At 36.9% G+C, this 12,975-nt stretch overlaps 1 protein-coding gene across 1 annotated transcript in view; it reads left to right on the forward strand.

Annotated features, from left to right (window-relative positions):
- The window catches only part of LOC144657327 (intraflagellar transport protein 88 homolog), a 25,549-nt gene extending 13,073 nt beyond the window's left edge, over window positions 1-12,476 (forward strand). Inside the window, exons 14-28 of the mRNA XM_078517664.1 lie at window positions 2,048-2,134; window positions 2,805-2,904; window positions 3,583-3,669; window positions 3,975-4,044; window positions 4,302-4,418; window positions 4,801-4,909; window positions 5,922-5,960; window positions 6,884-6,995; window positions 7,327-7,442; window positions 7,790-7,842; window positions 8,424-8,489; window positions 8,797-8,903; window positions 9,621-9,714; window positions 10,777-10,896; window positions 11,325-12,476. Of these exons, the coding sequence (XP_078373790.1) occupies window positions 2,048-2,134; window positions 2,805-2,904; window positions 3,583-3,669; window positions 3,975-4,044; window positions 4,302-4,418; window positions 4,801-4,909; window positions 5,922-5,960; window positions 6,884-6,995; window positions 7,327-7,442; window positions 7,790-7,842; window positions 8,424-8,489; window positions 8,797-8,903; window positions 9,621-9,714; window positions 10,777-10,896; window positions 11,325-11,452 (1,405 nt within the window). The 3' untranslated portion in view covers window positions 11,453-12,476. The remainder of the gene's footprint in view (window positions 1-2,047; window positions 2,135-2,804; window positions 2,905-3,582; window positions 3,670-3,974; window positions 4,045-4,301; window positions 4,419-4,800; window positions 4,910-5,921; window positions 5,961-6,883; window positions 6,996-7,326; window positions 7,443-7,789; window positions 7,843-8,423; window positions 8,490-8,796; window positions 8,904-9,620; window positions 9,715-10,776; window positions 10,897-11,324) is intronic.
- Window positions 12,477-12,975: the final 499 nt, after the last annotated feature.

Here is a 12,975-nt window from a genome sequence, read left to right on the forward strand (position 1 = left end):
GTATGTTATAACTTGGGTGTCTATTCAGGGTCCGAAATTAACTTTTTTACATCGGCGCCAGCTGGCGACCGGACCGAAAGTTTTAGTCGCCAGATGTCAACTTCTGGTCGCCAATTTTTTCGATTGACTTTCTTTTACACTTAAAGATGAAACACTTGTTTTTCTACAGTGTATTTTTGGCCATTAATATACTCAAAAACAGCTTAATTAAACCACAAAACAACGACGATATCAAAGCCAGTTCAACAGACCGTAACCACTCAAAGAAATGCTGTACTTGCCTATATAAAGTAGAGTCTTAAGAAGTCTTCTTTATCGAATGTTAACTCTCTAACATTAAAACGGAAAATGCTTAACAGTCTTACTCAAACATTCCGCTCTTAAATATAAAAAACATCATTTCCACCAACTTTCTGACATATTTCGACAGGTAGTTTTTCATTCAACACAGTGACAAGAACATGTTGCGTTCGTGGAACGTCGTAGCGAAAGCACATTGCTCGGCGCGCCCGCAATAGCGTCATAGGGAAAACCGCTGAGTTAAACAACATGGCGGCTCGCAATGTTTGAATCGTGTTGATCGCAGCTGTTGGCTGAGCTGTTGGGGAGTTTATACATTATGTAGCGAGAAATTTACTTCAGTGTTATTTCAAGGACATCGCCAAGATAAAAAGTGAGTCAATAAATTGTTAAAAAACGGCTCCGAATTTTATCGTTAATCAATTTCTCTGAATACTCTTACAAAGCAACTTAGTCGCCAGCGGGCGATCAGTTGCAAAATTCTGGTCGCCAGCTCTCAATATTTAGTCGCATTGGCGACCAGGAAGGCGCAATTTCGGACCCTGCTATTTGTGATATTCTTTCAATATTAGAGGCAGTTTGATTTATTTAACTCTGAAAAGCCTCATCAAGAATGGGTTAATAAAATTTGTATGTATGTATGTATTGATGTTTTGTAGCTTTTTGCTATGGTTTAAACCTGGAGGGACACCTTATGGAAGCCAGGGAAGGGGGTCCCTTCAAACCCTGAACCTGTTTATGACAAAATTCCTTCATTTTGTTACAGTCTGTTTAAGATGCCTTATTTTGTAACTCTGTTTATAAGCACATTCCAAGTGTCACTTGCTGTTTTCAAGACTAAAATCTCCAAAAAAATCATGTTTTTCCATTTTCTGTGATGACATCTTATTTCTGACAATAGCTACAAACAAACCTTGTTCAATATAATGAGGTTAAATGCGATTTAACCAAGTTAAATAAAGCAATTTAACAAAGTTAACCACAACGAGTGAGTAGTCAGCTGTCCTGGGGGTCAGCGGTTACTAGCTCTTGTCAGGCTCAGTGCTTTGCGTTCTCGGACATTACAGCGTGGTGTCAGGTCTTCGTTCCATGGAGGGTTTTCAGGGATGTTTTGCGAGTTTTTCCCCTCCCTCCCTCCCTTCCCTGCTTCTTGTTATTAGTTATTCATTTTTCCACTGATTTGATCAGTGTGACGGGTTTCTGTGTGTGTGGGGGCTCATGGCTGTTTTGTTGGGATTGCCAGCCTTGGCAGCTTTATTCTATCTGGGGAGGGCCGGCTGACCTCAGTGGAGGCCCTCCCGGGTATCCCAGGCACCCATCCACCATATTCACGAGGCAGTGGTTAATCCAGAAATAATTTCATTATTGTACTCCCTGCTTATGACAAATTATTGACTAGATTCAACCATGCCCCGTTCAGTGACATGCACCTCCCTGTTCAGAGGGGGGACAGGGAGGGGGGTTGTAAATTTGTTTTTGGTTTGAATTGAAATTTGTGAAATTTGACAAACCAGTTTGAATTTTACTGTATTCCTTTGTTACATGTATAACCTAAAACAAAGTAAAACAACAGTGGTTTAACATTTAAAAAAAAAAAAACAATTTTTAAATGTTGTTTATTTGGATACCTCCCTTTCAGCCAAACTGAAGTGTACATGTTTTGGGAAAAGCTCTTTTACATTTTTAATTAATCAATGAATTTTGGAAAATTGCTGGAACTCACTTTTCTATTAAATTTTTATTGCAGAAAATCCCAAGCTGATAAATGCATTATGAGTGCTGCTAAACTCATATCTCCTGCAATTGAGAGTAGTTTTGCAGCAGGATTTGACTGGTAACTTAATGTTAATTTATATTTTACTGATACTGTCCACACCGCTCAGTCTGATGATCTTATGCTGAATTGCATGTGACAGTGTGCAAAAGGAATGATGAAATAGTTGACTTACACACACAAGAACAGTTGATTCAGATTATGAAAACTAATAGCAATCAAAGATCAAAAAAGTGACAAAACCTACTGATCACTCAAAGTATTTCATGTCACATTATTCTTAAATATAAAAGCAAAATAATGGAAATGCTTCGTATTTGGTAAAAGATTTGCATGCAAAATTTAGGATGACTTATATAGGCAAGGGGAGTTTCCAAAGTATGATATGTGTGGCAAGTAAAACAAGCACTGTGTTGCACCTCTGCGATTAGGAAGATATTTTGCAAGTTGTTATGAATCTTCAGATTGTGAAAATTTCCATGCAATTTCACTATAATTTACCAATGACGTAAACCCAACTCCTTGTTGGTACTTAGCGGTAACTATAACTACAATTTTATTATAATTCTGTTCTTCAGATGTAACTCTTAACTTAGTTCCTCGAATTGGGAGTGCATCAAGGAAAATTTTTTTAAGTTGATAAATTTCTTTATTCTCCTAACCTGTCTGCTGGACAAGGTGTAAGTATTGTTAGGAGAAATTATGTGTTTATCCAATTATTTCTTGGTAGGTGTATAGAATGTGTGAAGGCATCACCTTACCTGGAATTAGCTAATGAGCTGGAGATAACAAAGGCAATTACTTATCTGAAAGAGAAGGATCTTGCTAAGGTGTGCGTAACAAGGGTTAAATTAACTGCAGTTTAGAGGTACAGTTGAGAGGCACAGTGCACACTTACCCGGTAGCTTGCTGGACTCCAGTCTAGATTAAGTGGTATGGGTAGCTGGCAAGGGTCACTGCATTGTGTTCTTTGGCAAGACACTTTACTGCCAAAGTATCTATCTCTAACCCACGTTTAAAGTGAGTACCAGCTAATTTAATGCTGGGGGTAATAACCCCAGCAGCCTGCGATGGACTAGCACCCCATCCAAGGGGGGTAGAAACAAATTGACTACTCCCAGTCATGATCACTTTATGCTATATATATAAAAAACAACAGAGATAACTGCCAGCCTATTAACTGCTGGCTCAAACACAGACTTAAAAGAACAGAACTTTAAGCCTCCTGCAAACAAAAACCTGTGGGACCAACTGTTTCCAGTTAGAGAAAGTGGAAGAATAACTCTTACTGGAAGGTCAAAAATATAAAACTGTGTTTTTTATGACGTTTCCTGAATAATGACTGTATCGCTTCAGTGTTTCACTGTGGGAAGTGTCCCAAAGAATTCAGGACATTTGACTGCACAGTCATAAAAATTTCTTTTTTCTGTCAATCGGTAGGCTTGTTAATGATTGCCTTCGCATTGTCAAGTTTTTTTGTATTGATTTTTTTTCCTTTTTCTTTAAAGGCAATTGAAACTCTCAAAGGTTTTGAGAAAAAGGACTCCAAAGTGCAATCAACTGCAGCCACTAATTTGTCATTTCTGTACTTTTTGGTAAGTTTATCTATTATAAAGAATAAGATTCTGTATAGTTGTGTGATTTACATCTCTTAATATTGCCAGCAAGAGGGGTGGCTATTGGTCCTTTAAGAAAAGATTTTATGGATCTCGCAGAATCTTAGCTAAAAATCCTGGGTCTCACTGTCTCAAATGTTTTTGTAGTGCGTTCTCAGAGGGAGTCTCAAATTTTTGTCAGGCTAAGAAAGAAAAATCAAATACTGTAGTTTATTACTAAAACAATGAAAATAATAATAATTATTACAGAAAAACTAATGCAATGGTGTGTATTTCATGTTTAGGAAAATGAGGTGTCACAGGCTGATAAGTATGCAGAACTTGCAATAACTGCTGATCGTTATAACCCTGCAGGTAGGTACTGTTTAATCAACTGATTAATTTCATTAAAGTTTACTTAATGTATATCGCAGGGTTAACACTTGTCGGTCACATGGTCGCCAGTGGCGATTTAAAAGTGTCCAGGGCCACTAAAAGTTGAGGTTTGGTCACCAGAAGGGTGACTACGATTTGAGAAGTACGAAAAGGATAACAATAAAAATAAAACAAAATGTTCTTTCCTTGATAATCTTACCAAGTATTAAACTGTTCACATCTTAATTTGTTTTCAGCACTGGTGAACAAAGGGAACTGTTTGTTTGCTAATGGGGAGTATGAGAAGGCAAGAGAATATTATCAGGAGGCGTATAACGTGGAGGCTTCCTGTACTGAAGCTTTGTTCAATTTAGGTATGCCTAAAACATTACACCATGTCTAGCTTTATGTAACAGGCATGTCAAAAATGTGCCCAATTAATTTTTTTTACACAGGTTTTCTCCTTGTTCTTTCCACCAGTCACTTATCTTAACACTTTTGCATTACCATTTAAACAAAATGATGCAAGGCATTTTGTTATATGAACTGAAAACTTAACTTTTGGATTGAATCTTACCCGGTATTTTGATAAGCCTGAATTTCAGACTTGTTCTCTGGTTGCTTACTCCCAGAAAAGAAGCCTGAAAGTTAGGCCACATTTCACTTAAAGTTATTGGAAGTTTTTTAATGAAGAGTTGTGAATTTCAAAATTCATTTTGTTTTATTATTTGTGATGTTTTCTTCCTTTCTGAACAGGTCTTGCAGAGAAGAAGTTAAATCGGCCAGAGCTTGCCCTGGACTGTTTCTATAAGCTACATGCAATCCTCAAGAACCACCCTCAAGTTCTTTATCAGATTGCAAGCATGTATCTTTTCTGTTTAACAGCTTGATCAGATAATAATAATATTAATAATTATTATATGGCTACAATAGTACGCGCGCTCTGATTGGCTGCTGAGCGGGCATTATTTTCTTGTAATGACCGGGCATTATGAAAATTTTTCACGGCTCAACGGTTTTTTGAGTTGTGAGTAAAAGCTACTAGCGAGGGGGCAAAAACAACAAAAAATGCCGACAAAATATAACTATCTTTTCAATAACTGAAAGAAAAATATAAGCATACCGATACTTCTTTAGTATGAGCGACGAAGAGAGCCACAGAGAGCGAGAGCGAGTTTTACCTCCAGTGTTTTTTCCCTTGATTTTTTTGAATAGTGCTTAAAGGCCATATAATAAATAACTTATTAACCTCGTTGGTTCGGTCATTACAGGGGAATCTCAGACCTCGATCTTGATGTATTGACCTCGCTGTCGCTCGGTCAATACATCAAGACCTCGGTCTGAGATTCCCCTGTAATGACCTCACTCTCGGTTAATAAGTAGTTTATATACACTGTTATTCCTCAAGCAAATGTCCCAACAGATTATTCTCTCTGCACTGTCTTCTTTTGACGCAACCAACCTTAAGTCAAATCCAAATCTTGTATTGTTCTGGTCACATTTTTTACAGCAGCTGAAAGTACAATGTACAGAGACTTCAAAAGTGTCAACACACAAGGCAGAGAGTCATGTGGCGTGGACATGACACAGCAACAAATCTTTATACTGTTTACGAAAGGAGTTATTCTCCTTCACCTATTCTGGTTGTGCCTTGTGGCACAGAGGGCCTTGCAAAATTTCTCCTTGTGACATGACCCATCACATTCAACAAGTTAAACTGTGTGGTACAAGTTTATAGGGACAAATTCCCCAGAAAATATGTGTGGCACAAACGTTTCTTCTATGTTTCCGCAGTAAATGCTGTTAAATTTTTTATTTTTACTTTATATTTAATAACAACAAAACAAAACACTTGCTTTGCCTTGACTCTGGCTAAGATATGAAACATTAGAAGATAAAGCTCAGGCTATTGAATGGTAAGTTGAAGTCTTTGTTAACAGTTGTTGTCTTGTTAACCCTTTATATCCTAAGAGCAGGAAGTTACTCTCTCCTAGATGCTTAATGCTACAGAAACTATTTTAACAATAGAGTGTTTCTGTCGAGGAACTATCGGCTGATAGTTGCCCCGCGGAAATTTGATGTTCTTAAAACAAATAATAGCCCGAGAAGTGAAGCTTTGAGGGCAAATATGCTAGTTTTAAGAACATCAAATTTCCAAGGGGCAACTATCAGACCGATAGTTCCGAGACAGAAACACGCTATTGTCTTTATTGTTCACCACTAAATTTTCTTCCGCGCGCACATACAAAAACCAAGCATCGTGAATTATTTTAATTTTGAGGATAAAAAAACTCAATTGAAAGCCGAAATTTGACAAACAAAACAAAACCAGACGAGAAACCCACTAAATGCAGTGAATTTGGTTGGGTTTTTTTTGTCTGCAGGCAGCTTGTTTACAAAAAACAGTCACGGGCGGGCACTATCGATCCGGGCATTTTTTCACGGGAGGGCACTATGGGCTGATAGTGCCCTCCGGCGGACGGGCACTATCGCGTCACGTGTTCAATTTAAACCAATCAGAATCGGAGAAAATTTAGTGGTGAACTTTAGAGTGAATAGTTAACAAGGTGAGGGCGAAAAGTCTAATGTTTAAGTAGAAACTCTAAAGGATTGCAGTCCAAAACCTACAATTTTATGTAGTACTTTCAAGTCAAAAATCAAGAACAATTGTCCCTATAAATTAAAAGAGCAACGTGCATGCAATTGTGTTCTGTCAGCAAATAGAAAACAATGCAAGAACCAATCAGATTCACAGAGTTCCAATAGAACATGGCTGAATTTGTACTAAAAAGGCTTTACTCAAAACAAGTAATCAGTAAAGTTTCCTTTTACAACTAAGGTATATGCAGCTTGTTTCTGTGGTGCCTACTGATCCATCGGTGCTGTCAAAACTTGGTGAACTGTATGATAGTGAACAGGACAAGTCACAGGCATTCCAATATCACTTTGAGGTAAGAACTTCTTTAAGTTGTGATTTGCTAGATTTACTGCTTTGGTACTTCGTCCAAAGCAAAAATTATATATTTCGTCCTATTATCTCTGGGGTGCCTTGTAAATCAAACTCTATGACTGAACCCACTTTTTGAAAAAACAAAACAATTTATTTTGGGTAAGTTCACCTTCTCTTAAATCATGCATTCATTCATTCTGACTGTTTTTTAAGGGTAGGAGTGGGTTTGTGTTTTAAATTTCATGAATATTTGGGGTTGCTTATTCAAGGAGGGGTGTTAACCAAGGAAATCAAATTATGGTAAGTGATATTAATTTTTCTTTTGTTTTTAGTCCTACAGATATTTTCCATCGAATATTGATATCATTTCATGGCTTGGGGCTTACTACATCGACTCTCAGTTTTGTGAAAAAGCAATACATTACTTTGAAAAAGCTGCAGTGATACAGTTAGTTTATAATCATTTTAATTATAATTACTTAAATAAGTCGTAAGGGTTTAAACAATTTTTATTTCATGTTTGACTTATAGAAATTCTATAATAAGACCTAACATTGATGATAAAAATTTACCCAATAAAAAACCAAAATGTGTTATATTAATATCTTTTACTTGAGTGCTGCTATTAAACTCTTACTTTGATTGTTTTCTGATATAATACTAACACTGCACAACATTGTTGCATTTGTGGGAAACGTGGTAAACGTATCAAATAATCTCTTTTGTAGTTTTCACCCTTGTTTAATAAGGCTAGTGTGGTTAAGATCTTAATGATAATAATAATTTTGTTCTCAGGCCAAATGAAGTCAAATGGCAACTTATGATAGCAAGTTGTTACAGAAGAAGTGGTAAGTCTCTGTCTGTCTGTCTGTCTGTCTGTCTGTCTTGTCTGTCTGTCTTGTCTGTCTGTTCATAAGGGATGTTATATACCAAGACACCATAAGTCGAACTGTGCGATATAACCAAGATAATGTTGTAGTTCTGAGAACTATTTTGTGATCAGAAGTGGTTGTGTTTTGTGACAAGGCACAGGACCTGCTCAGTAGACCACCTGTCAGGTCAATATCTTCTACTTATTTTCTGTGAAACAATGCAAAACACAAGACTTCGAAAAATGTTTGTTGGAAAAATTCCTGCCAGATGGATTGTTACTGTTTTTGATGCTGAAACAATTCAACATAATTATTACTAAATTGAAACAACACAGTCATTTGAAAAAAAGGCATAATTACCCAATAATGGTAATTTCACATAAAGTGGTTATTACTTATCCAGCATTATAGGCATGCAATGCGTACAAAGAGCTTTGAAGCTGTAGCCCTTTGCATGCTTTAGACCTATTTACTATAGCTAGGTAATGTGATTATTTTTTTGTGTGAATTTATTTAAAAAAATGTTATATCCTAAAGAGCATTGTACATGATTACAGGTAACTATCAGCAAGCTTTGGAAACATACAAGGCTATACATAAAAAGTTCCCTGAAAATGTAGAATGTAAGTATATTGTTTGTATCATGTTAATAATATCTTAAATCAAATCAAAAATGACTTTTAATCCACTGACCTCCAAATGCACTAAACAGTGTGCCACTAGAACATGGTCCTTGAACCAGTCTTGTGGCATAATTACTTTTTACAATATTAAAGAGGTGGGAAAATGTCTTGCAAAACATGTCTAAACAAGCACAATACTATAAAATTAAGATACATGCAATAAACCTACTGGTACAAATCTGTCCACTGATAAAAGCAGTACATTGATCTGTTTAATAATTATATGTATGTCTTATTTATTTTGCAGGTCTTAAATTCTTGGTAAGAATTTGTACAGATCTTGGTCTAAAAGATGTTCAAGATTATGCTCAGAAACTGAAGAAGGCAGAAAAAGCAAGAGAGCTGAAACAACAGGTAAACTAAAATGATGGTACAAACCAGAAGTCAGTTCTCTATCAAAACAATGAAAGCTTAAATTTAAAATTATATTATTTAATACAGTTTACCTGAGTGTAGCAAAATGGAGTATGTGCCATTCTAGCCTACGATGCAAGCATATTTAGCGAGCGATTTTGAACGCATTTTGATCTGGAGAGTGCCATCTTGGATTCGTACTCAGGAGAGGAATCTTGGGGTTAGGAGAAAATGCGTCCTGGGGAGTAGGAGTGAGGCTGAAAAGACAAAGTGAAGGGGATGGGTAGGGGAAGGAAATACCCACCCCCACCCCCTCCCCCTCTTGCACTTTTCCTTGCTTCCAAACCTCTCTCCACCCTCATCCAACATTGGGGCAGATCTACTCGATAGCGAATTAACACTACGCGTGCCCAGGGAAAACGCCTGCACTGCATGCTAGTGCCATTCACAAACTAGCATTTTATATAGTTGCTGATGTAAGAAATTTAAACTGTGCTACCTAGCTGCCTTTCAAAAAGAACTTCTGCAGTTCCTAGAATAACTACCTTACAGCTTAATCCTTATAAGTCTGATTTGCTGAGTTCATAATAAATTTAATGGCAGCACATGATTCAAAAGCAACCAAAGGATCCGAGAACTTGAATTCAATGTTATTTTCTGACATATCCTGAGAAAATGCAAACTTTAATATCATCTACATGTTTTCTTCTTCACCAGCGAGCCAGCAGTGGGTCCAGGAAGGGAAGTGGAAGAGCAGGAAGTGCTAACATGCCTGGCACTGGTGGATCACGCAACAACAGTGCAGGAAGCGGTGAGTGTTAACATCATTCTTAAGGTGGCTCAAAACTGTTTCCAGCACTTTCCAAGACTTGGTTTTTGATACCACGCTTTATCTGTTGATGCTACAGTCATGGTGTCAAACGAATGCCCAATGATTGGTGATTATGTTGTTATCATTTTTGTGACCTAAAATGTTACCATAGCAACAGTATAACCTCCTTAAATTTAGCTTTAAATGCTAATATCTCAAAACTTAGCTCGGTGACCCCTATTTTTATTATTAAATTTTAATCAGCAAGAAAAGTTGAAATCTTTAGCAAAGTTTAAAACAACGAATTCTGCACCTGGGATTCAGAGCCAGCTTAAATTTTTGTGAATTTATGGTGCCTAAATTGTAGCATCAACTGATAAAGCATGGTTATAATGACCCATCAAAATTTAAGTCTTGGATTTGCTGGAAACTGTTACCAGCCATCTTGTGTGTTTTGAGAGAGTTAATGGCTTTGTCATTTCACTAGCATGATCCAAAGGAAACTCGCACTTGTCATCCACTGGAAATAATACTGATTAAAATAAAACTTGTTCTGCTAAGAAAAAATATTTGATTGCTAAAGTAATTGCTGCTGATGAATATGAAGCACAGGTTTGTTACACATGCTAGTAAGAAAAGGTCCCTCACTTTGCCATTGCTGTTTGCAAAAGGAGGTGAAGCAGACAGTACTGATACAGTCATCACCAATTGCAAAATCTCTTAGCAGGAGACACTCAATTTTAGTCGCAAGGTTGTTCATTTGCTTAAAGGAAGTCGGACAATATATGAAATCACTTATCATAATAATTATTTAGGCAAGATGTCTGTGCAGCTGACTAGAATAAATATAAAGAATAAAAATTAATGACCTAGCTCGCCACCAATCTACCTGTTGGTCAGTGGCTGGAACATCCAACCGGGGTACCGACCATCACGGGTTTGAATTCCTGTCCGGGGATGACATTATTAATATTATTTTCTTTGTGCCATGCTATATGCTTGTGACAACAGAAAATTACATCTTTCTCATGACTTCTTTTTGTGTTTTTTGATTTGATGTAGAGTCAGGGCGTGTGGACAGTGGTGGTAGCAGGAGAAGTGCAAACCGTTCAGCTGGACGAACTAAACCAATCATTCCAGATAATGACGATTCATTTAGTTTTGCTGGAGCAAAGGAAGTCGGTAGGTTGAATTCTTACTATTTGTTATGGAAAAATTAACTGTTTAAACAAATGTTAGAAAAGTTCTGAATCGTGGTGTTAATCATAACAATCTTTCATTTTTATGGAGGAATGTATTCTTGATATGTAGCTATTCAAATTCACTAGTAGAAAATTGACGAGAGTACAAAAATTTTTGTAGTAAGTACACTTTATTTTTTCTCAATTGATCACTTGTACCATGTCGCATCACATCAGTGTGTACGCCTAAGGTGAAGGCATTCGTCCCATTCCACCCTTGGACAAATAGAAGACGCTTAATTAACCAATCAGACCGCACACTTTACTTAAGTTGTGCTATAACATAATTTATGTTGACAACAATCATTATTAACATAAATCAGAACTTCAATATTTTTTATAACTTGGTAATATTGTCTTGGTTGTTAGATGCCACATATGCAGACCCCCTGGGAGAAGCTCCCGCTAGGCCCAAGACTGCTGGCAGGCAACGACAACAACAAGCCGAGGATGAATTCGGTGATGAAGAGATTGGAGATGATCTTCTCCCAGAATAAAGAAACAAAAGCATTTATTAATGTAAATTACCTCTCCCTGCATGTTTTTAGATCATTTGACAAATCTTCACAGGAACATTAATCGTAAGATAGTGGCCTGTTGTAAATATTGTTCTTAACCATTCTCAAAGGATATTATTATATTTAAGTAACACATACAGAATGAGTGGCTGTATAATATTGTATCGCATCTAGGCCTGGTTCCAAAAGGCAAGAGTTTGTAAATCTGGTGCAAATTTAAACAGACAAGAATTCTTCTTGACTTATCAAAATATGATGCCAAAGGATAGATAGTGCTTTCCATCAGATAAATCACCGTCTAGTGGATAAAGTTTTAAGAAAACATACTATAGTATCTTCTGGATCATCACTGTGATTTATCTGGTGGATGGTGTCATCCGTCCTTTCAACACCCAGGCCCTGTGTACAGAACCACTTAAACCATTAGACATGACCTATTCCAGCCAATAAAATAAACAAGAATGTCGGAAAGTCATAAATGGCTCTTAATCACAGATCAATGTTCATAAAAACTGTTTCCTTTGTAATTTTCTTTGTGGATTATATTAAGTGAGTGTGGCAAAGAGGTGTATGTAAGAGAAGTGGTCTAAGACTGCAGGCAGTGTTCCAGCAATGCAGGGTATTTTTTTAAACCAGAATTTCCCTGCCAGCAGTCTCCTTTTCTGTTGTTTTGTGGCAGAGAGAAAAGGAGACTCGGCTCTGACTCTTGACAATGTTAGATCTACCTGCCATAAACAATCATGGACAATACCAACCTGAATTCATGCCAGGTCAAACTACCTGCTGATTGGTAACTTAGCCCACAGTGACAAATTAAAGCACAAGCTGTCTAATCAAACCGCAGAAAACTATTGAGCCCATGGGCTCACAATAAAAGTTGATAGTTGTTTGGTAGCAAAGTAATGCTGTTTTAAAATAATAGGAGACTCTGCAAGCAGGGAAATCCGAAAGTCCATCAGATTTTTGTGTAACATGGTAACCCTAAGGGATACCCTATTGAAAACTACATAATTGCACTCAGTCTAAACATTTCATTTCTAGCATTCAACTTTATTTCTTTGCATGTAAATTAATTCTTTTCCTTCCATCTGTGACATAAGGCTACATTGTTTAAGCTACACATGAAATGCTGTACATCTGGATCAAAAATTCTTAAACTGCGGGTGTTTTCCTGCAGTTCACATGCAAGATTCGTGTAACAGTACAGATGTGCCTATTTAGCGGGTATGAAGGTCAGGTTTGAGAAGAAGGGAGAAGGGGGACATTGTAAAAAATTCTTTTATTTTCAATTGTAATATTGGAGTACTGTTTAAATTATTTGTCAAATATCTTGTACTTCCAATTCATTAAAGTGAATGAAAATGATTATTTTTGTATGCGTGTTGTTAATATTGTTAGTTAGACTAAGCACTATAAATATTTGTAAGTCCCCACAGCTCAACACTACTATGATTGCCTGGTAGGGACATCCACTACTTTTTTCCATCCACGCCTTCCATTTT

This window comes from Oculina patagonica, chromosome 6 (assembly GCF_052425735.1).
Source record: "Oculina patagonica isolate OP01 chromosome 6, crgOcupat, whole genome shotgun sequence".
In the NCBI taxonomy this organism is placed as follows: domain Eukaryota; kingdom Metazoa; phylum Cnidaria; class Anthozoa; order Scleractinia; family Oculinidae; genus Oculina; species Oculina patagonica.